The sequence below is a fragment of the Oryctolagus cuniculus genome, chromosome 15 (genome assembly GCF_964237555.1).
Source record: "Oryctolagus cuniculus chromosome 15, mOryCun1.1, whole genome shotgun sequence".
Taxonomy (NCBI): Eukaryota; Metazoa; Chordata; class Mammalia; order Lagomorpha; family Leporidae; genus Oryctolagus; species Oryctolagus cuniculus.
In genome coordinates, this window is record NC_091446.1 from 11,580,853 (window position 1) to 11,608,522 (window position 27,670).

The 27,670-nt window shown below is 51.7% G+C and overlaps 2 protein-coding genes across 2 annotated transcripts in view; one reads left to right on the plus strand and one right to left on the minus strand.

Moving 5' to 3' along the window:
- Positions 1 to 13,513, plus strand: part of EIF3A (eukaryotic translation initiation factor 3 subunit A) — a 42,507-nt gene extending 28,994 nt beyond the window's left edge. Inside the window, exons 18-22 of the mRNA XM_008270597.4 lie at positions 4,630 to 4,718; positions 5,591 to 6,279; positions 10,062 to 10,257; positions 11,019 to 11,209; positions 12,254 to 13,513. Coding sequence (XP_008268819.2) covers positions 4,630 to 4,718; positions 5,591 to 6,279; positions 10,062 to 10,257; positions 11,019 to 11,209; positions 12,254 to 12,507 — 1,419 coding nt within the window. The 3' untranslated portion in view covers positions 12,508 to 13,513. The remainder of the gene's footprint in view (positions 1 to 4,629; positions 4,719 to 5,590; positions 6,280 to 10,061; positions 10,258 to 11,018; positions 11,210 to 12,253) is intronic.
- A 3,560-nt stretch (positions 13,514 to 17,073) lies between these two features.
- On the minus strand, positions 17,074 to 18,378 carry NANOS1 (nanos C2HC-type zinc finger 1). The gene has a single exon (XM_070057135.1). The coding sequence runs from the start codon at positions 18,245 to 18,247 to the stop codon at positions 17,402 to 17,404; it is 846 nt and encodes a 281-aa protein (XP_069913236.1). The 5' UTR covers positions 18,248 to 18,378; the 3' UTR covers positions 17,074 to 17,401.
- Between the last annotated feature and the right edge of the window lie 9,292 nt (positions 18,379 to 27,670).

The window sequence follows — 27,670 nt, forward strand, 5'->3', positions numbered from 1 at the left end:
CAGGGGCCCAAGGATTTGGGCCATCTTCTACTGCTTTCCCAAGCCATAGCAGAGAGCTGGATTGGAAGTGGAGCAGCCGGGTCTCAAACTGGTACCCATATGGGATGCCGGTGCTGCAGGTGGAGGCTTTACCCACTATGCCACAGCGCCAGCCCCTGAAAATATCAGTTTCATCTCTCATTGTGTACATGTCTTGGTCACTTATGCTTTTCCCATTCTGAGGTTTTTTTTTTTTTTTCTTTTTTTTTGCCTCACATTTTTTTGTTTGAGATGTGCCCACTTTGTCTCTCCCTTCTAAGATTTGGCTTAATTTTTAAAAGAAATAAACTCAAGGATTTCTTACATGTCTTTATCTGCGTCTCTCCTGTACCAAATGCTTAATCTTAATGGGAGAACTTGATTCTAGTTAATACAAATGGATTGTCTTAAATTTGTTTCATAATGTGTGTGGGTGTTTTTGTTCTTGTTGCACATTTTGAGTCTTAATCATCCTTCATTGTGGATGATTTCTAGTTTTTAAGAATTTATAAGCCGGCGCCGTGGCTCAATAGGCTATTCCTCCACCTTGCGGCGCCGGCACACCGGGTTCTAGTCCCGGTTGGGGCGCCGGATTCTGTCCCGGTTGCCCCTCTTCCAGGCCAGCTCTCTGCTATGGCCAGGGAGTGCAGTGGAGGATGGCCCAGGTGCTTGGGCCCTGCACCCCATGGGAGACCAGGAAAAGCACCTGGATCCTGGCTCCTGCCATCGGATCAGCGCGGTGCGCCGGCTGCAGCGGCGGCCATTGGAGGGTGAACCAACGGCAAAGGAAGACCTTTCTCTCTCTGTCTCTCTCTCACTGTCCACTCTGCCTGTCAAAAAAAAAAAAAAAAAAAAAAAAAAAGAATTTATATTTTGTATTCTAAAATGATGGTCAGATTTTAAGAGTGCTCTCTTTCTGCTGGTCAGGAATTCTGTGTTGGTATGAGAGCAGAGCTTTTGTGGTGCTTAAATCTGCCTTCTGTTACTTGCTAAGACTTATCTTGAGGAGAATCGCTGCTCTGCTTACAGAAACCTAATTCTTGTTGTTCTTACAAATCTGGCCTTCTGTTCCTTTTACATCTTTTGTTTCTGTTCTGCAGCTTTGTACACCACCCTCCCTCCCACCGGGAAGAGTTGGTAGTTTGATCTCTATGTTACAGTGGAAACTGCTTTCCATAATTTAATCTTACTCTCTTTCCTTACAAGGTTTCAACAACTTTGCAGTTGTCAGTCCTTGTTCAGATTGGGCACATACCAAGTCTAGCATCATGGGAGGGCTTTGTTTTGAAGTGGCTTTTTTTTTTTTTTTTTTTTTAAGATTTATTTATTTATTTGAAAGAGTTAAACAGAGAGAGGAGAGACAGAGAGAGAGAGAGATGTCTTCCATCTGTTGGTTCACTCCCCAATTGACTGCAATGGCCGGAGCTGCGCCGATCCAAAGCCAGGAGCCATGAGCTTCTTCCAGGTCTCCCATGCAGGTGCAGGGGCCCAAAGATTTGGGCCATCTTCTCTTGCTTTCCCAGACCCTAGCAGAGAGCTGGGCCGGAAGAGGAGCAGCTGGGATTAGTACCGGCACCCATGTGGGATCCTGGCACTTTCAGGCCAGGGCGTTAACCTGCTGCGCCACAGTGCCAGCCCCTTGAAGTGGATTTTTAACAAACAAATGCCAGGATGCTACACAAAACATCCTTAGGAACTTTTTTCATTCTTCAAAAATTGTTCACAAATATTTTCTTTCTCCTTTTTGTAAAAGATTTATTTAGCAAGAGTATATGTATATATAAATTTTGGTAGATAATATAGGTTTATAGTATACAACTGTTGAATTAGTGAAGATAATGAGAATTTATTCAGCATTAGTCCTTTCCAAAACTGTCGTTTTGGTGACTAACACTCTGCCAGTCAGGCTTCTGGTGTACACTTACACCATTGTTCAACTTTTTTTTTTTTTTTTTTTTTTGACAGGCAGAGTGGACAGTGAGAGAGAGAAAGAGACAGAGAGAAAGGTCTTCTTTTGCCGTTGGTTCACCCTCCAATGGCCGCCGCAGCCGGCGCGCTGTGGCCGGCGCACCGCGCTGATCCGATGGCAGGAGCCAGGAGTCAGGTGCTTTTCCTGGTCTCCCATGGGGTGCAGGGCCCAAGCACCTGGGCCATCCTCCACTGCACTCCCTGGCCACAGCAGAGAGCTGGTCTGGAAGAGGGGCAACCGGGACAGAATCCGGCACCCCAACCGGGACTAGAACCCCGTGTGCCGGCACCGCAAGGCGGAGGATTAGCCTATTGAGCCGCGTCGCCAGCCCATTGTTCAACTTTGATGTACTGCTCCCTTATCTCCTATCTTGGCTCTTCTATTTTTTTTTTCAATAGTACAACTTATATTTGCAACTGGACAGAAAATTATTGTCATTTACAGTATCTTAAGGTAAATTGGTAAACTGCCTTTGAATAGGAACTTCCTTTCTAGTACCTGGAGGTCTACAAAATATATTTAGAAAATTTACTGTGGAACATGCAAGACTGCTTAAATCAAATGGGTCTGGAGGGCCCTTGGTTAATTGCTGACACTGGCATCCAGGAGGCATTTCTGTAGGTTCAAACCATCTTAGAAATTGAGACGCTCTTGCTTCTTCTTCTTTTTTTAAAATTGATTTGAAAGAGTTACACAGAGGAGAGGCAGAGAGAGAGAGAGGTCTTCCATCTGCTGGTTCACTCCCCAGTGCCGCAATGGCTGAGGCTGCGCTGATCCGAAGCCAGGAGCCATGAGCTTCTTCTGGGTCTCCCATGAGGGTGCAGGGGCCCAAGCACTTGGGCCATCTTCCACTGTTCTCCCAGGCCATAGGAGAGAACTGGATCAGAAGTGGAGCAGCAGGGACTCGAACCAGTGCCCAGATGGGATGCTGGCACTACACGTGGAGGCATTACCTGCTATGCTGCAGCACTGGCCCCTGGCTACATAATAACACACTGTGGGACAGCGGGGAGGGTTCTTGATAATGGTCTTGCTTGGTCTTGTTGCTTCTGTAGTAGTATGTTTTCCCTGGAAACTCTCAGAGTGTTTCTGTCCTTCCATTAAAGGTAGTTAAATAGCTTCAGTAGGCTGTGTTTAGGTGCATATGGACATGTGGTCTGTTGCTGTTTTGATCAGAGGATTCAGTCTCCTTAGGGAAGAAAAAGTTTCTTCAACTTAAGAAAATTATTCTGCTTTTACTCTCTTCTTGTATTTTCAAAGTTCCCGTTCTTTCACTCCCTACTTTTGAGAGCCAAAGCTGGGCCAGGCTCTGGATCTCCCTTGTGGATGGCAGGGACCCAAGTATTTGAACCATCACCTGCCGTTCCCCAGGGTGCACATTGGGAAGAAGCTGGCTTCAGGAGTAGGGGCAGGACTCAGACCTAAGCACTGTGATAAGGGATGTGGGGATCCCAAAGCAACACTTAACTTCTCTGCCCAAAGCCCGTCCCATCCAATTCTATGTTTCCGTTTTATTTCTTGTTACTTTCTTCACCTTTGTTCTTTTGTAGATTTTCTGAGTCCTGTTTAGTTTATACATTCATTAACAGGGCCCGTTCTTCTGTGTCTACTGTCTATAAATGTTAACAATCGTGTTAATTTTTGAAATTTTTTTTGTTCAGTGTCTTTTTAAAGGTTCTAATGCTTATGCCGTCTCCTCTCATAACTGGAATTCTTTGTTGAGTATAATTTGCAAGATGAATGTGAGGGTCAGGAGGTGCTCGTCTCGGGGATGTGGATGTCGTGTGTCTTCCCACCCCGGTTTACTGACCACACATGCTACGGACAGATGTGTATTTTCCCTCCCAATGCCCACTTGGGAAAGTCCACCCTGAGCAGAGTGACCAAAGTTCACAGTGCACTCAGAGTGAGCAGCTGTGGTGGACACAAAGCTAACTTGACTGCATCTCACTTGGGAGGGATTTGTTGTCAAGACACTGGAAACCAGGTCCTCTTACTCACAAACGGGTGGTAGGCGGTCCTCAGCTTTTATTTCAGTTTTCTCACCCCCACCTCTAGTTCTTGTTTTAAAGGAACTTCCAGAGTTCTGTGTCTGCTCATTGCTTTAGGTCACACGAGTCAGCGCAGCCAAGCAGAGGCCGGAGGTTGTGATTACTGTCTTGTGCATTTATGCGGAAAAGAGGTGGAGGCGTGCTAAGGGTCTCCTGACATCCTTCCTGAGATTTTTTTTAAATGACAGCACAGTACTCAGAAGAGAGAAATACTGTTATTTTAGCCATTGCCTAGTTCATGAACTCCTTCCTTGTTTTGGTTTGTTTTGTTTAGTGGGCCCTGATATTCATTTTGGGGGCATTTCCCCTCCACACACACATAATCTGAAAAGGACATTTCTGGGTCCACTGTAGACATTGTAATGGTGCCATGTGGGTGTTCCACGTTGCTTTCCACTGGTGGTTCATCCATTTGTATGGCCATCCACAGCCTATGGAAGTACCAGGCTTATGATTCTGTCAGCATGAAATTGGTCACAAGAGAGGTGGAATGTTTTCAGGGTTGGAGATGCGTGAGAGTGAATGGTAACACTAGTAGTTCTGATAATAAACTTGTCCTAGTGATGCTTCCTGTTGGCTTTGTTGACGCAGGACTCCCGCTGGGGGGACCGAGATTCGGAAGGCACCTGGAGAAAAGGGCCTGAAGCAGATTCCGAGTGGAGAAGAGGCCCCCCTGAGAAGTAAGAGTCCTGCCTTGTCCTGAGTCCTGTTCGAATTGGGATTATTTTGTAGGGATGGGGAAAGGAGAGCTTGAGCCATGAGGAATATTGGACGTAGCTGGCACTAAGAGGTTTTTTCTTGTTCCTTGTCTTTTTTTGAAAAAAGATTTATTTATTTATTTGAAAAGCAGGGAGAGCCAGAGATAGATATCTTACATCTGCTGGCTCACTGCTGAAGCGGTTGCCATGGCAAGGGCTGGGCCAGGCCAGACCCAGGAGCCAGAACTCCATGCTGTTACCCTACATGGGTGGCAGGAGCCTAGTACTTGGGCCATGATTTGCTGCTCTCTCAGGCGCATTAGCAGTAAACTGTTTCAGAAGTGGAGTAGCTGGGACTTGAACCCGTGTTCTGTTGGATGCTTCACCTGTATCACATCAGTGTCCCCTGTGTAGAGTTTTCTATGTTTACGTCAGTGTTCCTCTATTTACCAATCATGAAACACCTTGAAATGTAGGTGCTTTAGATTTTTTTATTCTCTAAAAGATGGATGCATGCTTTAAAATAAACTGCTAGTGATAGACAAGAATATTGGCTTTAATTTCCTTTACAAAAATTAAGTTTAGAAAGCTCAAAATGGATGGGGCAGTTGCCATAGTGCTCCATGTAAAGTGTAGGTTACCTTTTTAGGCAGTTGTCTGCTTATCGGTCTCCGTGTTGATGTAAGAGATTGTTGCGTGTTTGTCTGTGTTTTAATTAGGAGAACATAATTTTTAAGGACAAAGATTAATGAGTGTAGACTGGAGTGGTTTTTTTGGTGAATAAAAGATCATTCCCCAAGAGATTCTGTGCTTTTAAGACGCTTACCTTTACAACTTGGCTTGCTGCTCTGCAGGGAGTGGCGACGTGGAGAAGGGCGGGATGACGAGCGGTCTCACCGAAGAGATGAAGAGCGGCCGAGGCGTGTGGGGGACGATGAAGACAGAGAATCTTCTCTTAGGCCAGATGATGACCGGACTCTCCGGCGTGGCATGGAGGACGACAGAGGCCCCCGGCGTGGTCCCGATGAAGAGAGGTTCTCTCGCCGTGGGCTGGAGGACGAGCGGCCTTCCTGGCGCAGTGCAGACGATGATCGGCCTCCCAGGCGGATTGGTGAGGAAGACAGGGGAAGCTGGCGCCATGCAGAGGATGACAGGCCACCTCGAAGAGGACTGGATGACGACAGAGGAAGCTGGCGGACAGCCGATGAGGACAGAGGCCCAAGACGAATGATGGATGAGGACCGGGGCCCGAGGCGAGGGGGTGCTGATGATGAGCGGCCTTCCTGGCGGAGTGCTGATGATGACCGGGGTCCCAGGCGGGGCATTGATGATGACCGGGGTCCCAGGCGAGGGCTAGATGATGATCGAGGACCTTGGAGGAATGCCGACGATGACAGGATTCCCAGACGGGGGGCTGACGATGACAGGGGTCCTTGGAGAAACATGGATGACGACCGGATGTCAAGACGAGCTGATGATGACCGGATTTCCAGGCGGGGCGAGGACTCCAGACCTGGTCCTTGGAGACCGTTTGTTAAGCCAGGTAAGGTTCTGGTATTCAGAAAACTAGATGGGGTGCTTGGAGCCTGCTTGATGTGTTTCCATGTGCAAAGTGAAACTTCTTAAGTGACAAAGAGGGCTGTTACCTGTTCTGTGTGAACTGGTATTTTATCTTTCTTAGAGTGTCAGTGAAATGATGTTTACCAGAGGTTTGCCAAACAAAACACAACACCTGAAGTCACCAAGTCACCGGCCCTTCTGTGTGCTGACGCTTTGCTTGTTTGTCTTCTGCCTCCTTGCTTCTCTGGAGGCTCTTCCCGGGCCTGACCTATTGGTGTGTTCTTAAAAACAGTTAGAACCAGAAAGTACTTTGTGACTATTTGTGCACACGCACACGCCTGCCGGTTGTGAGACTGCATGGAAAGAGCTCATTGTCTCAGTCCCAGGCCTGCTCTTCCTTCCACGTGTGCTGCCCTTGAGGAGTTGCGTGCATGCGTGATGTCTGCCGGCACCTGCACGTGACTTCTGCCTGTAGCTGGGCTGTGCAGTCCGACCTCTCAGACTCAGCCCTTTCCTCTATGTCTGACCCCACCCCCACCCCCACCCCCACCCGCACACCCCACTTCCTTCAGGGGCACTACTGTCCAGCTACTTTGATAAGCTACAAATCTGGGCGGTCACCTTTATTCTGTTTCATCCTTTTGTTAGAGCTTTAATTTAGTTCAGTTCTGCCATTTTGATGTTCCTCACATCTGCCCATTTCTTTCTCTCTTCTCCCTGTTTATGCTTGGTCTGGGTCTTTGGAATCTCCTCTTGCCTCTTAAACATGCGTCTGCCACCTCTCCCACTCCCAGTTTCTTTTTAGAATGTATGTTTACTTTACTTGAAAGGCAGAACAACAGAGAGGTATCTTCCATCTGCTGGTTCATTTCTCAAATGCCTACAACAGCCGTGGCTGAGCCAGACTGTAATAACCAGGAGCCTAGAACTTCATCTGGGTGTCCTCCTGGGTCGCAGGGACCCAAGCATTTAAGCCATCATCTGCTGACAACCAGGATGCATTAAGAGGAAGCTGAGTGGGAATTGGGAACAGTTTCCTAAGAGGCAGCTTGATGTGCTGTGCCACAACACCGGCCCCCTCTAGTCCTCCCCGCTTTGTTTCTAGTTTTGAGAGTGAAACCAAGACCATGCTTCTTGTCCACCGTTTTGCTCCCCTAAATGCCTGTAGTGTTTGGGAGTGGGCCAGGCTTAAGCTGGGAGGCAGGAACCTAACTGCTTGAGCCATCACTACTGCCTCTGACGCCCCTCATTATCAGGAAGCTGGAGGTCAGAGCTGGACAGTGCAGTCACTAGAGCAGTGTGTTCTACGTTCAGATCTAAGTGAGCAGCCTGCTTGCTTTTACTCGTAGAGCTATCTGCTGCATTCTTCTTCTTTTTTTTTTTTTGACAGGCAGAGTGGAGAGAGAAAGGTCTTCCTTTGCTGTTGGTTCACCCTCCAATGGCCGCCGTGGCCAGCGCGCTGCAACTGGCGCACCGCGCTGATCCGATGGCAGGAGCCAGGTACTTATCCTGGTCTCCCATGGGGTTCAGGGCCCAAGGACTTGGGCCATCCTCCACTGCACTCCCTGGCCACAGCAGAGAGCTGGCCTGGAAGAGGGGCAACCAGGACAGAATCCGGCGCCCCGACCGGGACTAGAACCCAGTGTGCTGGCGCCGCAAGGCGGAGGATTAGCCTAGTGAGCCGCGGCGCCGGCCCTGCATTCTTCTTGTCTCACAGTTGAGCTGTGGTCCTGGGCAAGCCACTTAATTTTTCTGTGCCTAATGTAAGTGGAGTTAACAGTATAGTGGATTTCTTTCTTTTAAGATTTATTTGAAAGAGTTACAGAGAGGAAGAGAGGTCTTCCCTCTGTTAGTTCACTCCCCAAATGGCTGCAGTGGCCGAAGCTGAGCTGTTCCAAAGCCAGGAGCCAGGAACTTCCTCTGTACATGGGTTCAGGGACCCAGGACTTGGGCCATCCTCCTGCTTTCCTAACCACATTAGCAGGGAGCTGGATCGGAAATGGAGCAGCCAGGACTCGAACCGTGCTCATGGGATGCTGGCACTACAGGCTGGGACTTCAACCTGTTGTGCTGGCCTGACAGTAAATCCTTTTAAATGGTGGTTGTTGTATTTTGTAAAGTAGCTTTGAATACTGAGGAAGTGTAAGGTTAGGTTCCTGTGAGCCTGAGAGGTTACAGCTTTTTGAGAGCCATGTTTTATGCCTTTTTTTTTTTTTCCCCAACTTAGATTTATTTAAAAGGCAAAGATGCAGAGATAGAAAGGGAGAGATATCTTTCATCCAGAGGTTCACTCCCCAAATGGGCTGGGGCTGGGCCATGCCGGAGCCAAGAGCCAGGAGCCAGGAGCCAGGAGCCAGGAGCCAGGAGCCAGGAGCCTCCTCTAGGTCTTCCACATGGGTGCAGGGGTCCAAGCACTTGGGCCGTCTTCTGCTGCTTTCCCAGGCACATTACATGAGTAGGGAGCTGGACTCGAACTGGCACCCATATGGGATGCCGGTTTTACAAAGGTGGCAGCTTAATCTCCTTCACCACAGCACAGCAGAGCCCATCTTTGTGTTTTAAGATACTTTATTTAATATATAACAATATTGATTCATTAACATTGAACTCATGGCAAAGAAAGTTGCCTAATACACATATTTTTTCCTTAAGGCACATCACAGCCTTCCTGTACTTGGGAAACTATGACAGTACTATGCTTGGGGACCATTTTAACCTGTGAAATCAACAAAATTATAACACTGTTCTGAGTACAGCCTTCAAAAAGAATACTTGTTTCTAGGTTGACAGTTGAAACAAGGAGGCAGAAGATGGCCAACTTCATCTAGCATGGTGTTTGTGTCAAATGACTACAGGTTTTTCTACTCATTGAGTGCCTATAAAAGTGCTCTAAGGGGGACCTGGTGCTGTGGCATAGTGGATAAAGCTGCCTCCTATGGCACTGGCAGATGGGATCATAAGGGCAATGGTTCAAGTCCGGCTGCTCTACTTCAGATCTAGCTCTCTGGGAAAGCCGTGGAAGGTGGCCCAAGTGCTTGGGCCCCTGCACCCATGTGGGAGACCCTGAGGAAGCTCCTGGCTTTGGCCTGGCCCAGCCCCTGCCCATTTGGGGAGTGAAACAGTGGATGGAAGATTTCTCTTTCTAACTCTGCCTTTCAAATTAATAAATATACCTTAGAATAAAAAGGCATATTAAGGGACTGGTATTTAGCCCGGAGAGTAAGGTGCCCACTCTCTGTTTCGGGGTTCTTAGACTTGATTCCTGGTTCTGGCTTATGACTTCCAGCTTCCTGGTGATGCAGACCCTGGGAGGCAGTGGTGATGGCTGAGGGCTTGGGTTCCTGCTCACATGTTGGAGACTTGGGACTAAGCACCTAGCTCCTAGTCTGACCTAGTCCCTGCTGATGTGGGCATTTGGGGAATGAGCCGGTTATTGGGAAGCTGCTCACTCTGTCTCCTGGCAAGTGCCACAATTGTTCATTTTGAGGTTACAATTTTTAAGTAGACAGATTCTCTGATCCTCGAGAGATCACTCTTAACCTTTCTCCTTAAATGAGCAATCTGTTTACATCAAAACGGGTTTTGTACTCAATCCGCATGTACAGATTTGAGTGGTTTCTTTCCTAGTGAAGTTTTAAAATGGCATTTCTAGAGTTAGCACTTTAGGATGGTGAAGGAATTAATGCCAGCGTTAAGCTCTAAATGCATGATTGCCAGTCGGTTTTTTTGAGTGAAAAAAGTAACTTTGCTGTTTTAAAAATATAGGTGGATGGAGAGAGAAAGAAAAAGCCAGAGAGGAGAGTTGGGGCCCTCCCCGAGAATCGAGACCACCCGAAGAACGTGAATGGGAGAGAGAAAGAGACAGGGACAACCCAGACCGCGAGGAGAACGACAAGGACCCCGAAAGAGAGAGAGACAGGGAGAGGGACGGGGACCGAGAGGAGCGCTTCAGAAGACCCAGGTGGGGAGTTTTCCCCACGCTGTGGGGGGTTACGGTCCCGCTTCCCTTCAGCCCTTTCCTGGGTATTCCAAGCTGATTTGAGAGACGGTGTTGCTCAGCCACTCCCGCCGTCACCCTGTTCCACCCACCTGTTTCTTAGCATCAGTATGGAATACAGAAACTTTTAGAGATGATCTAGTTGAATCTTCCCCGTTCCAATGGTAAGATGGAGGCTTGGACTGGTGATGAGACCAGTCCACATGTCTTTACCACTCACTGTTTGCCCTGTGGTATAGAAAAGTCAGTGTGTTGCCCGTAAGTTTTCAAAAGCCTCTTTACTTACATTTGGTTCTAGGATGTCCCATCTGCCCAGGTGGCTTTGCACTGACAAATGCAGGAGAGCCTGTGCAGTGCAGTTTGTGCAGGGAGGGCGTGCGCGGTGTCTGGGCTGTCCTGTGGCAGCCAGCAGGCGCGTGGGGCTGTTGAGTGCTGGGAATGTGGTTAGTGCTGCTGAGGCAGTGTCTGGACTTTATTTAACCATGAAGAAGCCAAAAGTGAGTAGTGGCTGCTGTGGGGGCGGCCCAGGCCGGGTGTTGTCAGTTGCTCTCCCTGCCTGAAGAATTCAGATGGAGGTCCAGTGATGAGTTTAAGTTTGGTCTCCACTTCCATGAATTTTGAGCCCCAGTGTGGATGTCATGTTGTCACCTGGTAGTTACCCAGGTAGTGCAAACAGCAGCAAAGAGCAGAACCTAACTTGTCCTTTGGCTTTTACATGGCTGCAGGGACGAAGGTGGCTGGAGGCGAGGACCAGCTGAGGAAGCCTCAAGCTGGAGAGATTCGAGTCGCCGAGATGATAGGGATAGGGACGACCGGCGCCGTGAAAGGGACGACCGGCGGGACCTGAGAGACAGACGGGATCTGAGGGATGATCGGGACCGGAGAGGACCTCCCCTGAGGTCAGAGCGTGATGAAGGTAAGGTGGTTACATCAGCTGCCGATGGGGTGCGATGTATATTACATTTAGGATCTGAGGACCCCTACTCAGCCGTCCAGCTGTGAGAGGGAGCTGGTCACTAACTTCTTAGCAAGCACAGTGGTAGACTGATGGATTATAGGGGTAGCAAGCAGAGAGGCAGAGCTTAGTGCAAGTGAAGAAACTGATTATCCACATAGTTACTTTTAGCAAATACTCTGAGTATGGTTAAAACATTCATTGCCCTCAGTGTCTTGGAAACTTAATATTTTGTCTGCACAGTAGATCCTTCTGTTATAGCCATAATTTAAAACTACCAAAATTTTATGGCTGATTTGCTGGTAAAATTTTTTAATAAGCAGCAAAAAAATCCATTTTAAAATTTATCATTCTGCCTTAAAGATTCACACCAGTTAAGACATTGCTCAGGCCAATAATTCTTATTTTCAAATTGTGAGTTATAAGCCGGCGCCGTGGCTCAATAGGCTAATCCTCCACCTTGCGGCGCCGGCACACCGGGTTCTAGTCCCGGTTGGGGTGCCGGATTCTGTCCCGGTTGCCCCTCTTCCAGGCCAGCTCTCTGCTATGGCCAGGGAGTGCAGTGGAGGATGGCCCAGGTGCTTGGGCCCTGCACCCCATGGGAGACCAGGAAAAGCACCTGGCTCCTGGCTCCTGCCAGGATCAGCGCGGTGCGCCGGCTGCAGCGGCGGCCATTGGAGGGTGAACCAGCGGCAAAGGAAGACCTTTCTCTCTCTGTCTCTCTCTCACTGTCCACTCTGCCTGTCAAAAAAAAAAAAAAAAAAAAAAATGTGAGTTATAACTGTGAGTCAGACAATCTTGTCAAATTATATTAAAATGATTGAAATAGTAAGGTAGCTCTTACTAGCTTTTGATTGTGATCCTGTATTATGATTCCTTAGTTCAGGATTTCTGAATGATTTGAAGCAAGCCGCCCTTTGCTTTGCTTTGTTTTGTTTAGTTTGAGCCAGTGTTACTTGTATACTGCAAACTTAGTTCTTTATTTTTTTTAATTCAACATTTTAGTAAGTTCTTGGAGGCGTGCTGATGACAGGAAAGATGACCGCGCAGAGGAGCGGGATCCTCCTCGTCGAGTTCCTCCCCCAGTTCTTTCTAGAGATCGAGACAGAGACCGGGACCGGGACCGGGAAAGAGAAAGAGAAAGAGAAAGAGAAGGTGAAAAAGAGAAGACCTCCTGGAGAGCTGAGAAAGACAGGGAATCTCTTCGTCGTACTAAAAATGAGACTGATGAAGATGGATGGACCACGGTGCGACGCTAAGTTCCCAGATGATGGATTCAAACTCCTATCTTACCTAGGTTTGATCCCATTCAGGATTATTATACTTGTGCTTCAACCAATCTAAATTGGATTCTTTAATATTGTTTCACCATAACACAAAAGCATGAACTTGTATTAATCCTATATAATAGATTGATCATGCACCATATCCGCAGGAGTTGGAAAACCATGCCATTTTCTGGAATTTAAGGTGTTGCATTATTTCATCAATCATTTGTTTACAAAAAAGGAAAACTAAAAAAATAAATTTAAAATGTGAACCCTTCAGGTATTGAGTAACACCTGTATCTTGGTATAGAACTGATCTTTTTTTTTTTTTTTTTTTTTTTGATTTTGAAATGTTTTAATTTGGAATGAGAATTTGGAATAAGGTTCTGTGAAAGAAAATGTATTTGAAGACCCTTTAATGCAATGGATCTGAAACAATTTTCACATCACTTAGTGGTTGGAACATACCTCTTTTAGATATTTTGAGGTATTTACTGCTAACTGAATTTGGAAGATTTTAGATTCACTTTAGTGCAGTAAACATCACAAACATTGGCTACAGTGGGATTTCCTGTAGCTTTTACTTGAGAGAAGGTGAGTATAAGGCAATTTACAGTCACTGTAATAAGAATACTGCTCCAGTGTGAATCCCAAACAATACAGCTTTTAAATTTTAAAGCATTTGGTAAACTATCGCTGAGTTTTCTGTTGCCAATAGCAAACTGCTTTTCCCTTAATGGAGAATTCATGCCTTTCAAGCATTTTAAATATGACAATATTTATAAATGTGTGGTTTGGAGGAACTGTTTAAATTCTCTTTCCTAATTTTCTCTTCAGGATAGATTCTTTCAACAAGTAATTTGTAGTAATGACTGTGTTGACTTCAATTTTGGAGTGTAATAGCTATGTTAAAGATTTAACTATTTGGTCTTATTGAAGCCAACACAGAACTTGCTGCTGTGTTTTTTCTTCAGTGATAAATAAAATACTTACAGAATTTGTTTTAGTGTTGATTTCGTAGTTAGTGTTGTTGACGATGGTAAGTATGCGTATTCAGCTGGGTTTATTCTACTTGAGAGCCATTGTGGTGTTTCACAGAAACAGAAATGCACCCGAGTACCACATGGGAAGTCTGCACTTGGCCGAGGTGCTCCCCTGAAGTGCCCTCCCTGGGTTCTCCCGTGACGCTCTCTCCTGAGCGTGCGTGCGTGCATGTTGTGTGTGTGAGCACTAATGCTTTCAGCTCAAATTGAGGAATCCTAGTTTCTTTCAGAAGATACCAGTTGTGAATTTTTGGTGGCTGAGCCGTTTCCCGCTGGGCAGTGGCGATTCCTCCCCTGCCGCTGGTGCAGCTCGCAGGCCAGAAGAGGGAGTCGCGGCGCATCTTTCCTTGAAGCGGCAGACGCAGCCGTCCGTGTGCACCTGCTTTTTCAGAGCGCTTTCCTGTGCAGTGGTGCAAGCATCTGGACCTCTTAAAAGGCCTTGTGGGGGAAAGGACCTTTCCTCTCACAGCAAGTGAAAGACTTGAAGAACATCAATTTTTCTTGAGGATAGCACCCCCAGCGGGGGTCAAGAGAGAACTGTCACGTGACATCACAGAAAGGCCCCATTTAGTCACTCACGGAGATGACCACTGCATGAGTGATGGGGGTTCTGAGGCTGGTCTGCAGGCCCACCCACCTTCTCTGCTCAGGCCATTTCCCCGGGCGCGCAGGCCCGCCAGTGGCTTTGTCCTGGGGGCAGCCAGCAGAGTTGCAGTGTTGTGATCCTGTGATTTCCTCTCTCCAGGCCTTAAAACCCTCTCGCTCCTTTGTAGTACATGCTAAAGGGAAAGCGAAATCACCCACCTACTCACTGATACACTAGGTGGCCTGTCTCAGGGGCTTCTCTGCATGTTTGAGGAACATTGCTGTTAATATAGGTGGATCCGAGGGTGGAAACATCATTGTCCACCCACAGACGACATCCCATTAGTTATCCACAGCAGAAGGCTGGCATCCATTTGTGGGAGGATGCTTTAATGTTGAGACAGCCGGTTTTTGTTTAATTTGCCCACAGTGGCCCCTGTTGGGACTGAGTCTGGGTGTCCACATGGGTGACAGGAGCCTAATCACTCGAGCCGTCACTGCTGTTCCTGCAGTCTGCATTTGTTGAATGCAGGCACAATGATGTGGGACAGAGCTATTTTACCACCGGTCTACACATCCATCCCTACCAGAGTCAGTACAGATGGGTGACTTTGAATTTTTAATAAGTAATTGAAAGGCATGGGCTTTAGGAAGGGAATGTTCCTCAGAGTCAGTGCCACGGCTCACTAGGCTAATCCTCTACCTTGCGGCGCCAGCACACCGGGTTCTAGTCCTGGTCGGGGCGCCAGATTCTGTCCCGGTTGCCCCTCTTCCAGGCCAGCTCTCTGCTGTGGCCCGGGAGTGCAGTGGAGGATGGCCCAAGTGCTTGGGCCCTGCACCCGCATGAGAGACCAGGAGAAGCACCTGGCTCTTGGCTTTGGATCAGCGCAGTGCGCCGGCCACAGCGTGCTGGCTGCGGCGGCCATTGGAGGGTGAACCAACGGCAAAAGGAAGACCTTTCTGTCTCTCACTGTCCACTCTGTCAAAAAAAAAAAAAAAACCAAAAAACAAAACTAGAATATTAGGACCAACACACTTTCTCTTTCCCTGGAAGTGTGTGTGTGTGTATTTGTGGTATAGTTTTAAAAGTTTTGTTAAGTCAAAGCTAACAATGGAGCAACTTAAAAAAATTTAGGAAAATTAAAATAACCCAAAAAGTAAAAAATGCCACTGGTGGTGTGTGAATGGGAAGGAGCAGGTGAAGTGGTGACACCAGTCCCACTGCGAGTGGTGGTCTTTAGAGGACTTCAGCTTTGTTCCCAGCCACCTGCAGTGGGTTCTCCCGTAAAAGGTATCTTTGTCACTAAACTTTGTAAACTGTTTACAATTTTCACATTGAATTTCAGGGATGCTTTTAAAATGTGGCTAAGTATACTTGTTCCATAAGAGAACTATAGAAAATTAGAGTGACATTCCCTGTGTATGCAGTACCTCCCAGTCACACACAGTTAGCTGAAACACAGGCATATGTAGCAGGAGTGGGGGTGCTTTTTAAATGGGTTGAAATCATGGCTGTGCAGTGTGGGTGGGAGGGCCTTCAGAGACTACTTGCAGTGCATCCTGGGTAGTAACTGTTACAGAATAGCTGATTAGAGTTAAGCACATCCCATCACAGGGACTCACGTGTTGAGGATATACCAATGCCACATGCCTGAGACTGTTCAAAGTCCAAAGTGGCTCCATTCGTCTGCCTGCCTGGGCCTTCTGGCCTGGAGAACATGTCCATCTCATTACAAGGACCATTTGAAAAGAACAGTGGGAGAGTAACTTGACCTGAAAAAAGCTACCCAAAAAGCCAAGCCAATTTTAACCAGTATATTTCCTAGCAAGAGAACAGAATGAGTAATTACATGGTTTTATTAGGCTGGGGCCCAACTAGAGTGCAGTTCTCTGGGGTTCAGACTGGCAGAGGCAGGGGGGCCCCACTTCCCCCGCTAAGGAACTGCCTGTTCGCCAGGCCTTTGGTTCTGATGCGCCTGACCAGAAGGGCTTAACCAGCCTTGATTACACTTAGAAACCAGTGTCCCAGATCAAGCCAATTTGCCGTGCAGGAAGTTAGCTGTTTCATGTCAGCAGTTGAGCTCCTAATACCGTAGCTAAATCTTCCTCCCCGAGTAAATCTGTGGCTGCTATTTTCAGATAGCAATATGTCTGTGCGTTTCCAATGAGTTAGTCTTGTTTTTACCTCCTGTCTTGACACTAGGGAGCTGGCTAATGCCAGTAGTGTCTAACGGATTTTTAAAAAGAGTGGAAGGTGAGGTGTGGGTGGCCAGACGACAGGAACATAGGAGAGGTTTTGTTCTTTGCTGCCAGCCCCCAACAGCAGGTGCTTTATAAGAGTGGCCCTGCTGGTGTAAGCCGAGGGAAGCCCTTTGTGGCACACGTTATGACATTAACCTCTCAGCTCCAGGGACCCCTCCTTAGGGAGGCAGCAGCTGGGATGGGCTTTCCTCCGCTGCAGCGCTGAACCCGAGCAATTCAGGCTAATACTGCTCTCTTGGTCTTAAACATTTTAGCTTCGAAGTGGGGGTAGGTGCCCGGTAGAACAGGTTGTGAGATTAATGAATTAATATACTATCACCATATAAATACACCAGGTTTTTTAAAACAGCACCATTTCCAAGTGTACACACAATATGATTAGGACTTGGCACAAGTTTTAAATGTGAAAAAGGCCATTTGCTAGTTGAGTAATAAAAGATCTGGCACAGAAAAAGATGAGCTGCATTCAATCTGCTACAGATGCGCGTCTTACACCTCCCGTCTGGGTGGAAGCGAGCCTCGCCCAAGCGAATGCTGGGAAGTTCACTAAACCGGCATTTGCTCCACCTGGAATTAGGGTAACTGATTAAGGACAACTCAATTGCATCAAAACGATAAAATAAGTCATTTTGCCGACATTCCATAAAACCACCAGTTTTAAGCTCGGTTCAGAGGCCATTAAAAAATATTTTAGAGCTAATAAAGTGCCTCCAAGACATAGGACGAAACACCCCAAGGTGGGAGCGGGATTCCATACTGATGGCGCATCTAAAACGGGTCCAAGTACACGGTAAACAGCGCGGCGAGGGTGCCGCGCTCAACCAGAGGAATACACACCCGGCCCTCGCCGTCCTGGACGTGGCGCTCACGAGAACCCAGCGCCCAAGCGTCCGGGCCCCACCGCTCGGCTGGAAAGTCGTCCGCGGGGCCGGCCGCCTTGCCAAGCCGCCAAGACCACGTCCCGAGTGGGGCCCAGGGCGGCGCCGGCCAGGCGCTCAGCGCAGCTTCTTGCCGGCCAGGCTGTCCCGGGCGCTGCGAGGCGGCGCTTTGGAGAGCGGGCAGTACTTGATGGTGTGCGCGTTGTCGCCGCTGGCGCCGCACAGGGGGCACGTGTAGCGGCGCAGCACGGGGCACAGCACGCGCCCGTCGGGGCCCTTCAGGATGTGCGTGGTGTAGAGCGCCACCGCCTCCTTGTTGTTCCGGCAGAACACGCACACCTGCAGCTCGGGCTTGAGCAGTCGGGCGGCCGCGGCCCCGGAGGCCGCGTGCAGCCGGGGCTCGGCCGCCCACGCCGCGGCGCGCTCCTCGCGCGGCGTCCCTTCGGCGGCGGACGTGCAGCCCAGCAGCACGGCGGCCGCGCGGCTGGCGAAGGGGCTCAGGTCGGCGAAGCGCTCCTCCAGCAGCCCGGCGTCGGCGGGGTCCGCGCACAGCTCCAGCGCGCGCAGCTCCAGCGCGCCCCCCAGGTAGCGGCCCCGGGAGCCCAGCTCGTCGCTGTCGTCGTCGTCGTCGTCCTCGTCGTAGTCGGGCAGCCCCAGGGCCGGCCCTAGCGTGCCAGGCCCGGCGGCCGCGTGCGGGGAGCAGCAGGACGACGGAGAGGAGGAAGGCGGAGAGCCGTCGTTGCCGCCACCGCCGTCTCCGGCGCGGGCGCATCCGAAGCGCGGCTCGCCGTCCACCGCCTTGGTGATGAGGGTGGCGAGCCCCAGGTAGTCGTTCCACGAGCTGAAGGGCTGCGGGTTTGCCGGGCCCGGGGCGCTCACGTAGCGGGCACTGGGGACGAGCGCCATGGGCGCGGGGGCGCGGGCGCGGCGGGGCGAGCGGGGCGCCCAGGGGAAAGCCTCCATGGGCGGGCTGCGGGCCGCGCGCCGTCTCCCCGCCGCCGGCGCGGGCCGGACGGAAGGAACGCGCGGAGCCTGCGGCCGGCCTGCCGCGGGGTGGGGCCGCCCCGCAGCCTTTTATCGGGCCCGCTCCTCCCCGCCCCCTCCTCGCCGCCGCGGCCCTGCCCCCTGCGCTCCCCCGCCCCGGCTCCCGCGCCGCGCCCAGGACGGAGGCGGAGCGCGGGCAGGCGCGCCGGGGACGGGTGGCGTGCGCGCTGCGCTCCGGCCCGCGCGGCTCCCGCGCCCAGTGCGCTCCACGGCCCTCGCCAGCTGCAGGAGGCTTTCGTTCTGGGAGGGGGCGGCGAGGCGCCGCCTCGGGCCGCCGCGCTCATTGGCTGAGGACCAGAGACTCCCCCCTCCCCGCGCCACGGGCGCCGCTCCGGATGCTGATTGGTGGAGTCGGGGAGGGGGCGTGCACTGCGCGCGCCGCTGGGAGGTGAGGGGCGGTGGCTTCGGCCTGCTTTCGTCCGGCGCTGCGCCTCGAGTCGGGAACAGGTGGACCTGCCTGGTGGTGAGGGGCCCAGGGCTCACGCTCCCCGCCCCGGGCCTTGAGCGGCCCCAGGCCCACAGTCCGAGAAGCCCCCTGTCGCCTCCCCTCGTCTCTCCAACATCGTGGGTCGCGTCTCGAACGGAGGGTGTTGCGCGCACGCCAGGGTCGCCCAGCCCTCGATTGTCCCCGCTTGCAAGGCGCGCGTGAGCGCGGTTCTCGGGCTCGGTCCCCGCAGGAAGCTCAGGTTCACTGAGCTGCTTGTCCTAAGCGGCCGAGGCTGCCCAGCAGGTGTGCAGAGCCCAGGACATCCGCGACTGCGGGGGCCTGCGCAGCTCCTCAGGCCCTCGGAACCTCGGTCGAAGTCTGCGGTGTGTGTGTGATTTGACAAGCAAAATGTATTCTGTGTTATAATTTAATACTTCGAAGTGAATAAAAGTTTTTTTTTTTTTGGTAAAAATAGATGTTTTTGTTTTTTATTTAAAGAAACAGAATCTCAAGAGTTTGGAATTGCAACAGGCCAATTCAACCTGCAGTGTATTTATCAGCAGGCTGTGAACAGGTGTGCACAGCCTGGCTCCTGGCGGCTGCAGGACCACCCGCTGTCCTCTGTGCCTTCTTCCGAGAGACGCTGGGAAGCAAAGTGGTCACCTTCCCCGCCTTCTGTGCAGCTAAGGACGGCCTTTCGGTACAGTACTGAAAAACAGCATGTAGATGAAAACCCCTGGGGCTTCCCGCGAAGCAAGTATGAAAATGCTGCTGTTGGCACAAAGTCCACCTTTCTGTTTCGACAAGGCACTTTCCCACATGATGTGTGTCTGAACTCGCCTGACAGACCCACACGCAGCTGAGACCCATCTCTGCCTGGTCAGCCTGGGAGCTGTATCCTGGCGAGATCGCACCGTCTCCTCTTTGGGTGTGACACAGAAGTGATGAGTAGCTGCAAGTTACACAGCCTTGGGTTTGATGACCCGGGTCCTGGCATCGGCCACCACTAGGGTGGAGCAGTGTAGGAAAGCAGATGGTGAGAAAGTCGTCTCTTGCACAAAAGTTAGCCTGCAACACCGCATACTGTGTGCAAAAACCGGCTCAAGGTGGGACTACAACCTCACTGTAGGAACCAGAACCATACAAGTGTTAGAAGAAAAACACGGGAAAATTTTCATGCCCTGGGATTTGGCAATGGATTTCTTCTTCTTTAATTAATTTATTTGAAAGGAGAGACACAGAGAGAAGGAGAGAAAGCAAGCTTCCATCTGCTCATTCACACCCCAAATGGCTATAATGGCCAGGGCTGGGCCAGGCTGAAGTCAGGAGCCAGGAGCTTCTTCCAGGTCTCCAGTGTGGGTGCAGGGGTCCAAGCACTTGGGCCACCTTCCACTGCTTTCCAAGGCCATTAACAAGGAGCTGGATGGGAAGTGGAGCAGCTGGGACTTGAACTGGCATCCACATGGGATGCCAGTCCTGCAGGTAGAGGGTTAACTTTCTATGCCACAGCATCAGCCCTGGCAATGGATTCTTATATGTCACATGGAAAACAAGAGCAAAAAAAGAAAAAATAGCTGGATTAAAACTTTTGTGTGTCAAAGCAGCTTGAGAGGGTGGTCTTGCCCTTCCCAGGAAAGGGTACAACTCCCCCTCCTTGTCCACCCACTTTTAATTGAAAGTAGGAAAGGTTCTGGGTGCTGAGGGCTCCTCAAGGATGGGACCTTACAACTGGGACCAGGAAAACTGCTCCCTTCCCCACTGCAGATGCTGCCGTGGGCACGAGATCCAGAGAAGACTGGATGAAGGTCCACAGCACAAGTGTCTTGTGACAGCAGGAACCAGGACTCAGGCCTCACCCCTCCCAGCAGGGGTGGGGGGAGCTGCCTGCTACACCATGTACACAGCAGGTGTCCTAGTCCCAGCCTGGGCCTGCATCAGCAGTGATCAAGTGGGGAGGGGGAAGTGAGAAAAGCAATGTCCTCTGGCCTTGGCCCTGCCCTCAGACGGCAACCCAGAGCCTGGGCTGGCAGGCACCGGGGAGGACTTGAGGCAGCAGAGTGATGCCTGTGCATGTGCAACTCCTGTCCCATTAGGGGTTGGGGACGCGTGTTTCGGTCTCCTCTTCACCAACTAGGTCCCAGCGGCCGGCGGAAGGCCTGCAGCCAGGCAGTGATACTCTGCGCTGGCCAGCCCAGTTCCTTTGTCAGGTTTGTGTTGGCACTCCAGTTAGACGTCATCCTCTTATTTCCTCCCCCTCTCCCACCAAAAATAAAAGAGTCCTGAGTGCCGTGGGGCTCCTGCAGAAGCCGGGCAGCTTTGCTGACACAGAGCGCTGAGCTCCTACCATGAGAACGGCCCAGAGATCATTGTTCTATAAATGGAAAATTCCACTCTGTTCACGAGCCCTGCCGCCCGCATCCACTCCAGGTATGCAGACTTCTGCAAGTGCGGGAGAGTGGGAGCCACTGTCTGGAGAAAAGCCTCCGGAAGAGGAGGTAAACACTGCCAGCTGCCTGTCTGATTCCGAAGCTCAGCCAGAAAGCCGAGGCCGCCTCTCCTCCCCGACATGGTTTTCGGCCCTTGTGGCTGTGCAAGGGCGTAGAAACTTTGCAGGGAGCAGAAATGAGAACAAATGCCTGCCTGGGAGATGCTGCCTGCGGGAGTGGGGGGCAGACAGCCTGAGTGGGTCCTGGGGTCTGGCCACATGCCGTCCACCCAGGCTCCTGTCAGCAGTCATGTGAACCGGAAGGGACGGCGAGGACGGAGGCACAGCCTGGGTCCCAGTAGAGCCGGAGGCTTTGCGGGCGAGTGCTGCTGGGCTCTAGGTTAAACCCAGAGTTACCCTGGTCCCCAGCACACTGGCTCTCCCTGTGCCGGTGGAACCGGCCTTGGAGGGGTTCCTGGAGCCTCAGATGGAGACTGACCTCCTCCTGTGGGCTTTCCTGCAGTCTGGAACGAGCCATTTGGCCCTGGGCGGAGAGTGAGCACTTATTTAGGGAGCACCTGCGGAGACCGCGGGAGGCAGCAAGCCGAGGGGGCAAGGGGCAGCTCTCCACAGTTGGAGGCTGGTGCTCCGTTTCTTCAGAGCGGCGCCTGCCTGGCCGCGCTGCTTGGGCCCCGTGTTCCCACCTCTCCGCGTGGCCTCCCCCAGCCCCACCCAGCCCGGGGGCCATCTCCTTTGCTGGCAAAGTCCTGGGATGGCTGGAGGCTCTTCCGAAGTGTGAAGTCAGCCCTGGGGAACGAGGCAGCTTGGCCCGCGTCCAGGCAGCCAGAGAGGCCGTGAGGCCCGCCGGGCTTCTCCGTGGGGCAGGAAGGGTCCGCCCCAGCGTGGGCAGTCTGCAGGCCGGGGCCCTGTGCAGCAGCCTTGAGTTTGCCCCTCTCCTGTCTCCGGGGGTGAGGCGCCTGCCCTTTGCGGGCGCAGAGTCGGCCACGCGCTGAGAAGCCACGTGCTGAAGTGGGCGGCCCTCGACACAGCCGCCCGCGGCCCTGGACGGCCCAGCCAAGGCGCTGCCCTCCCGAAGCCACTTCCGGCGCCGGGCTGACGGGCCTGGGCGCGGAGAGGCCTGGAGCTCCCTTACTTAAAAAGGGAATGAGGGAATGAATGAAGGCAGAGCGGGGCGCGCGCCTGCCTGGGCTCAGGCTCTGGGGCCGCGCGTGGCAGCCCCGGGGTGAGGGCTTGCGGCGGGAGCGGCGCGGTGGCCTCGCTGGTGCTGGCGTGGGGTCTTCCGTGAGGTAATTCGCCTCTTTATGGCTTCAGGCACCTGGGGGAGGGGCGCGTCGTGTGCGTGCCGCTGGCTGCGTTCTCACTGGAAAGCGATGGGAAAGCAGGTGCATAGAGCAGTTCTGTCCAAAGGGTGGGGAGGACACTGGCCAGGCGGAGGTGACGGCCGCATCAGAACTGCGCGTGACGAGGCTGGGAGAGAAGGTGGCGCCTCGCCTCTCCCCCACCTGGGCTAAGGCCCCCACCCGCTCCCTCTCTCCCCCGCCCCGCCGCCCCAGCTGGCGGCAATATCTCCCTGTGGCCTGGCCCACCTGACCCCACCCCGGCACGGGCCTCCGTGGAGCAGGCGCTCTGACTGGCGCGGGCTACGGCAGCAGCACGGTTGCACCTGTTGTTCGTCCGCCCCAGATCGGGCTCTGCCTCTTCGGATGCACCTGCTCGGTCATTCTGGCGTCTCCCAGGGCCTGGACTGGGGGGCGAGGGAGGGAGTGGCCAGCAACACAGACCCGTATGAGCAGGAGGGGACATTGCATTTTATGCTGAAAGTGGGCCGCAAAGAAAGCGGAGGAGCAGCGGGACCCTTGGTGGAGCGAGCAGTCCGTCCTCCCCGCGGCTGGGTGCCGCTGGACTGCACTCGGTAACACCAGTGGCTCCCAGGCAGGAGCTCACCGAGTTTCCAAATCCTCGCAGACGCCCCGTCGCAATCTGGACCAGGAAAATGGGGTGGGGTTTCTCCAAGGCCTGCTCTGTTAACTGTCACACTGGATTCGCATTCAAATTCACTGCTTCCTCTTCCTGTACTCCCCTAATGGGGCCAGAGAGGAGTGAATGCCTGGAGCCCCTGGGGGAGCAGGGGGGAGTTACGCACAAAACGGTAAACTCTGAAGTCAGGGTTGTTCTCTGGTGGGCCTGAGGCTCCAGGCAGAGGGAGGGGAGTGGGGAGTGAGGTCCCCACTATTAGGACAGCTGTGTATGGTTGTGTAGGTTGTGCACTGCACAAAGGCTTCCCATCTAAGGGGTCACCTATTATTTTATAGACATGGACATACGTATGAGTGATATGTACAAGCGTTTTCTGTCTTCTGATAGAATCAGTACATTCTGACAGTTTTCTGACAGATGGAAAAAGGTGTCTTGTGGAAGAAGTGCCTTTTCCTAATTTGCCCAAAGCTGTGGTTCCCGCTGAGGTGTGAAATGCTAAGCTTTAGAAAACTTTTATTTATTTAACTTCTTTGAAAGGCAGAGAGACAGAGACAGCTCTCCCATCTGCTGCTTTGCTCCCCAAATGCCTACAGTTCTGGGCACCAGTGCCAGAGCCCAGAACTCGGTCTGGCGGTCCCACGTGGGTGGCAGGGACCCAAGTGTCTGAGTTCCCACCTGCTGCCTCCCAGGATGCACCTTGGCAGGCAGCTGGGGTCAGAAGCGGAGCTGGCATGCAGGGGTCTCGGCAGTGCGCCCCCAAATGCCCAGCGTCCCGCAGCAGCCCCAGCTTGGCATTTCCAGGCTCCTCCGAGCTGTCGTCACCCTCTCCCTGCTGAGTGGGTCAGGCTGTTTCGGCGCAGGGCTGCCCTGGCTGTTCCGGGGGCTCCAGGCGATTCCTCCTCCTGGCCTCGCCCACCTCGTGCTGACCTTCTCTCCTGGTGCCTCTCCAAGGCGGCCTGTTGGATGTTGTGTCTGTCCCGGGGCCCCCGGGACGTGTGACCAGGAGGCAGAGCGGCGGCCTCCGAGGACTGCCAGCGAGAGTCTGGGCTTTAAGTGGAGTAGCCTCGCGCGTCTCAGCTTTCTCTTATCTAAAATAACTGGATTGACCCACGGGTGTCGGATTTCCTGGAGCTCTTGAGCCCTGCACTCCCCTTGCTTGCCGTGGAGGCCTGGGACTAAATGGCTGGTGAGGACACACTTCTGCCATCACAGGGCCTCTCCTCCACCTGGGCACAGACAGTAAGGGGGAGGAGGCTTCGGTGGGCACCTTGTGGTTTACTGCTGTTGTCACAAAGTGTCACCAGCAGAGTGGCTTCAAACAGTGCCAACTTTGTTATTTTACCGTCCTGATAGACCGGAAGTCTGAAATGGGTCTCCCTGGGCCCACTCCCGGCCGCTGGCAGGACCGTGTTCCTTTCTGGAGGCTGCCGGGGAGAATCTGTTTCCTGGTCTTCTCAGGCTTCTAGAATGTGCCATGTGCCTTTGGCTCGCGGCCCCTTCCTCCTCACAAGCCAGCGACGGCAGGTGGCCAGGTCCTTCTAGGCTGCCACCTCCCTGCTGCTTCTGCCTCCCTCTCTCGCTTCCCAGGCCCCTGTGCCTGGCCCACCCGGGTCACCTGGAACTGTCTGGCTGTTCTCCCATTGCTGAATTAGCAGCCGACTTCCACGGGCACCTTACTGCCCTTGGCCTTGAAAGGCAGCACAGTCCTAGTTCTGGGAGTTAGGATGCGGGTGTCCTTGCTCTGCCGATCACAGGAAGGGTGCAGGGGGCTGGGGGTGGGTGGCAGGGGCTCCTTGGGTGTGTCACGGGGCACAAGAACTTGGCATAGCCTGAATAAACTGAGATGAGAAATGTAGGCTTCATTTGCCAGTCGGGGCCTAGCAGAACCCTACACTGTGTGTGTGTGTGTGTGTGTGTCTCCGTCTGTCTGTCTGTCTCTCCCTCCCTCGGGAGGACACCAAGGGACTGCCGAGCAAGAAGAGTGAGTGCATAGGGAGACTACAGGGGACTCTGCACGCTTACATTAGTGGCCATGGTGATGCTGTGTGATTTGTGGCTAAAGCAGAAGGACTGAAAAGCTGAGGCAGCGAAGGCCCCTGGCAACAACAGCGTGTTCGTCAGGAGGGAGAGGCTGGAGCAGAGAGATCTGAAACCCTAGGGCAGGCGGGCAGGCGGGCTGGCGGGCTGGCGGGCTGGCGGGCGGGCGGGAGCAGGGGGCGGACCCACCTCCACAGCTCTGTTACAAAGCGCAGATCTGAGCAGAATGAGTACTAGCCCAGTTTACCTTCAGCGCGTGGGTGGCACTGGAGCCGTCTTCCGCTCCCGGGTGCCCTAGCAGGAAGCTGGGTGGGCAGTGGTGGCTCAGCTGACTGGGCACAATGCCTTTCCCCATTTCCCATGGATGCGGAAGCACTCCTGAGGCCGGCAGAGCTTTCTGGGTGGGACTTGGTAAGAAACCCTTTCCTGCCTTGACATCCGGGAGTTTCCCTACACTGCCTTCTAGAGTTTTGTCTTTCACAGCCAAGTCTTGAATCCACCTGAAGCTGATTCTTATCGCAGGTGGGATCAAGGGGTCCAGTTGCTTTCTTTTCTTCCTGTGGATTCTCAGTGACCCGAACACTGGGGTCAAGTTTGTTCTAGATGAAGCTCTGGCACAGCTCAGGTTTCTTACGTGTGGGGGCTGGGCTCCGGGCGTCCGCGGCTGTTTCATGGCCAGTGCACCATGGCTGTGTCTGAAGCCCATCACCTGGATTACTGACGCTGTATAATAATTCTTACTTTCGGCGAGGAAAGCCCCACCTCCACTCCACTCACCCAGTGTCTTGTCTTAGAGGGCGTGTTGGCTTTCCAGGCCTTTGTTTTTTCCATATAAATTTTAGAGTTGGCTTGTCGAATTTGACATGTGGTCATAAACACACAGAAGTTAGGGTGTTGATGTGAGCTTCCTTTGAATAAATGAATGAATGAATTTGGGGGAACGGACAGCTTTATGAAAGTGAGTTTTCTAATACACAAACATCGTGTATCTCCTACGTAGTTTCCTTTCTGTTTTCCAGTGAAAGTCCAAGATTGTCTCCCTAAAGGTCTTCTGCAGATTTTATTAGATTCTTAGAATTGTTTGCTCCTTGACCAGAGCCTGCCTGTGACGTCTGGATCTGCTGTTTCCTTCGCAAGGAGCTGTCTTACTGCGGCTGTCAGTCGTGTCTGCACTGTGTTTTCTGTTTGTTGCTGGTGTGGCCAGATGCAGTTCACTTTGACACATCAGTTCTGCACCCAGCAGCCTCACTAAAGTCACCTCATCACTGTAACAGCTTATGTGGCCGCTCGCATTTCCTACGTGGAAAACCCCTACGTCAGTAATGGCAGCTTTGTTGCTTCCTTCCTGAACATTTTAATGTTCATCTCCTCTCTTGCCAAACCACACAGCTAGGACCTCTGTGGCCTCCAGGAGTCTTCTCTCATATAAAAGTATGTTATAGGTCACATTTTTTCTATATAAAAAACTTTTTATTTTCATTTTATTTGAAAGGCAGACATACAGAGAATCTCCCATCTGCTGGTTCATTTCCCCAAATGCCTGCAACAGCTGAGGCGGGGCCAGGCTGAGACCAGGAGCCCACCACCCCATGCAGATCTCCCATGTGGGTGTCAGGGACCCAGCTCTCCACCATTGCCTGCCTTCTCCCAGCTAGTGCATCAGGAGCAGACCTGGGACTCGGCCCAGGCACTCAGGTAGAGGATGGGGCAGCCTTACCAGTGTCTCATAGCTGGGCCCGACGCCTGCCCCAAAGTTGAATAGAGGTATTTCATGTATTTGTTGGAGGATCTATAGACTTGCTCTACCAGCTAAAGAAGTCCCTTTTTCTAGTTTTCCAAGAGTTTTTAACTGTGTATTGAATTTTATCAAATGTTTTTTCTGCTTCTACTGAGGTAATCATGTTTTTCTTTCAATGTCTTAATGTGTGGAGTTACATGAATGGACTTCTAATGTTAAACCAGATTCCATTCCAGAGGTAAATCTGTCTGAAACCTGATAAATTTCACTTTTTTCCATTATTGGATTTGATTTGCTGATATTTTGATTTTTATATGTATATTCATGAATGAGTTTGGCTGATAATTTTCTTTTATTATACTTTTTATGTTTTATATCCGCTTATACTAGCCTCATAAAATGAATTAGAAAAATGCTTCCTCTTTTTCTAAACTCTAGAACACTTTGTGTAAGACTGGGATCATTTGTTCCTTGAATAGTAGATTTCATAGTCAAAGTCATTTCAATCCAATGTTTTCTTTGTGGGAAGATTTTAAACTCTGATTCAGCTTATATACTGGCTACAGGATGACTGAGGTCTTAAAATTCTTTATTGAGTTTTAGTTTTGCAGCAATTTTCCAATTTATATACATTTTCAAGTTCCTGAAGCAGCCACAATCACAGAGTTGTTATTTTATGCTTGATAAATCTTGCCGAGTGTTTGTGAATTTTAGTTT

What these genes read in the sequence shown, in the direction of transcription:
- NANOS1 (XM_070057135.1), bottom strand. Translation starts at nt 18,247, where the DNA reads ATGGAGGCTTTCCCCTGGGCGCCCCGCTCGCCCCGCCGCGCCCGCGCC.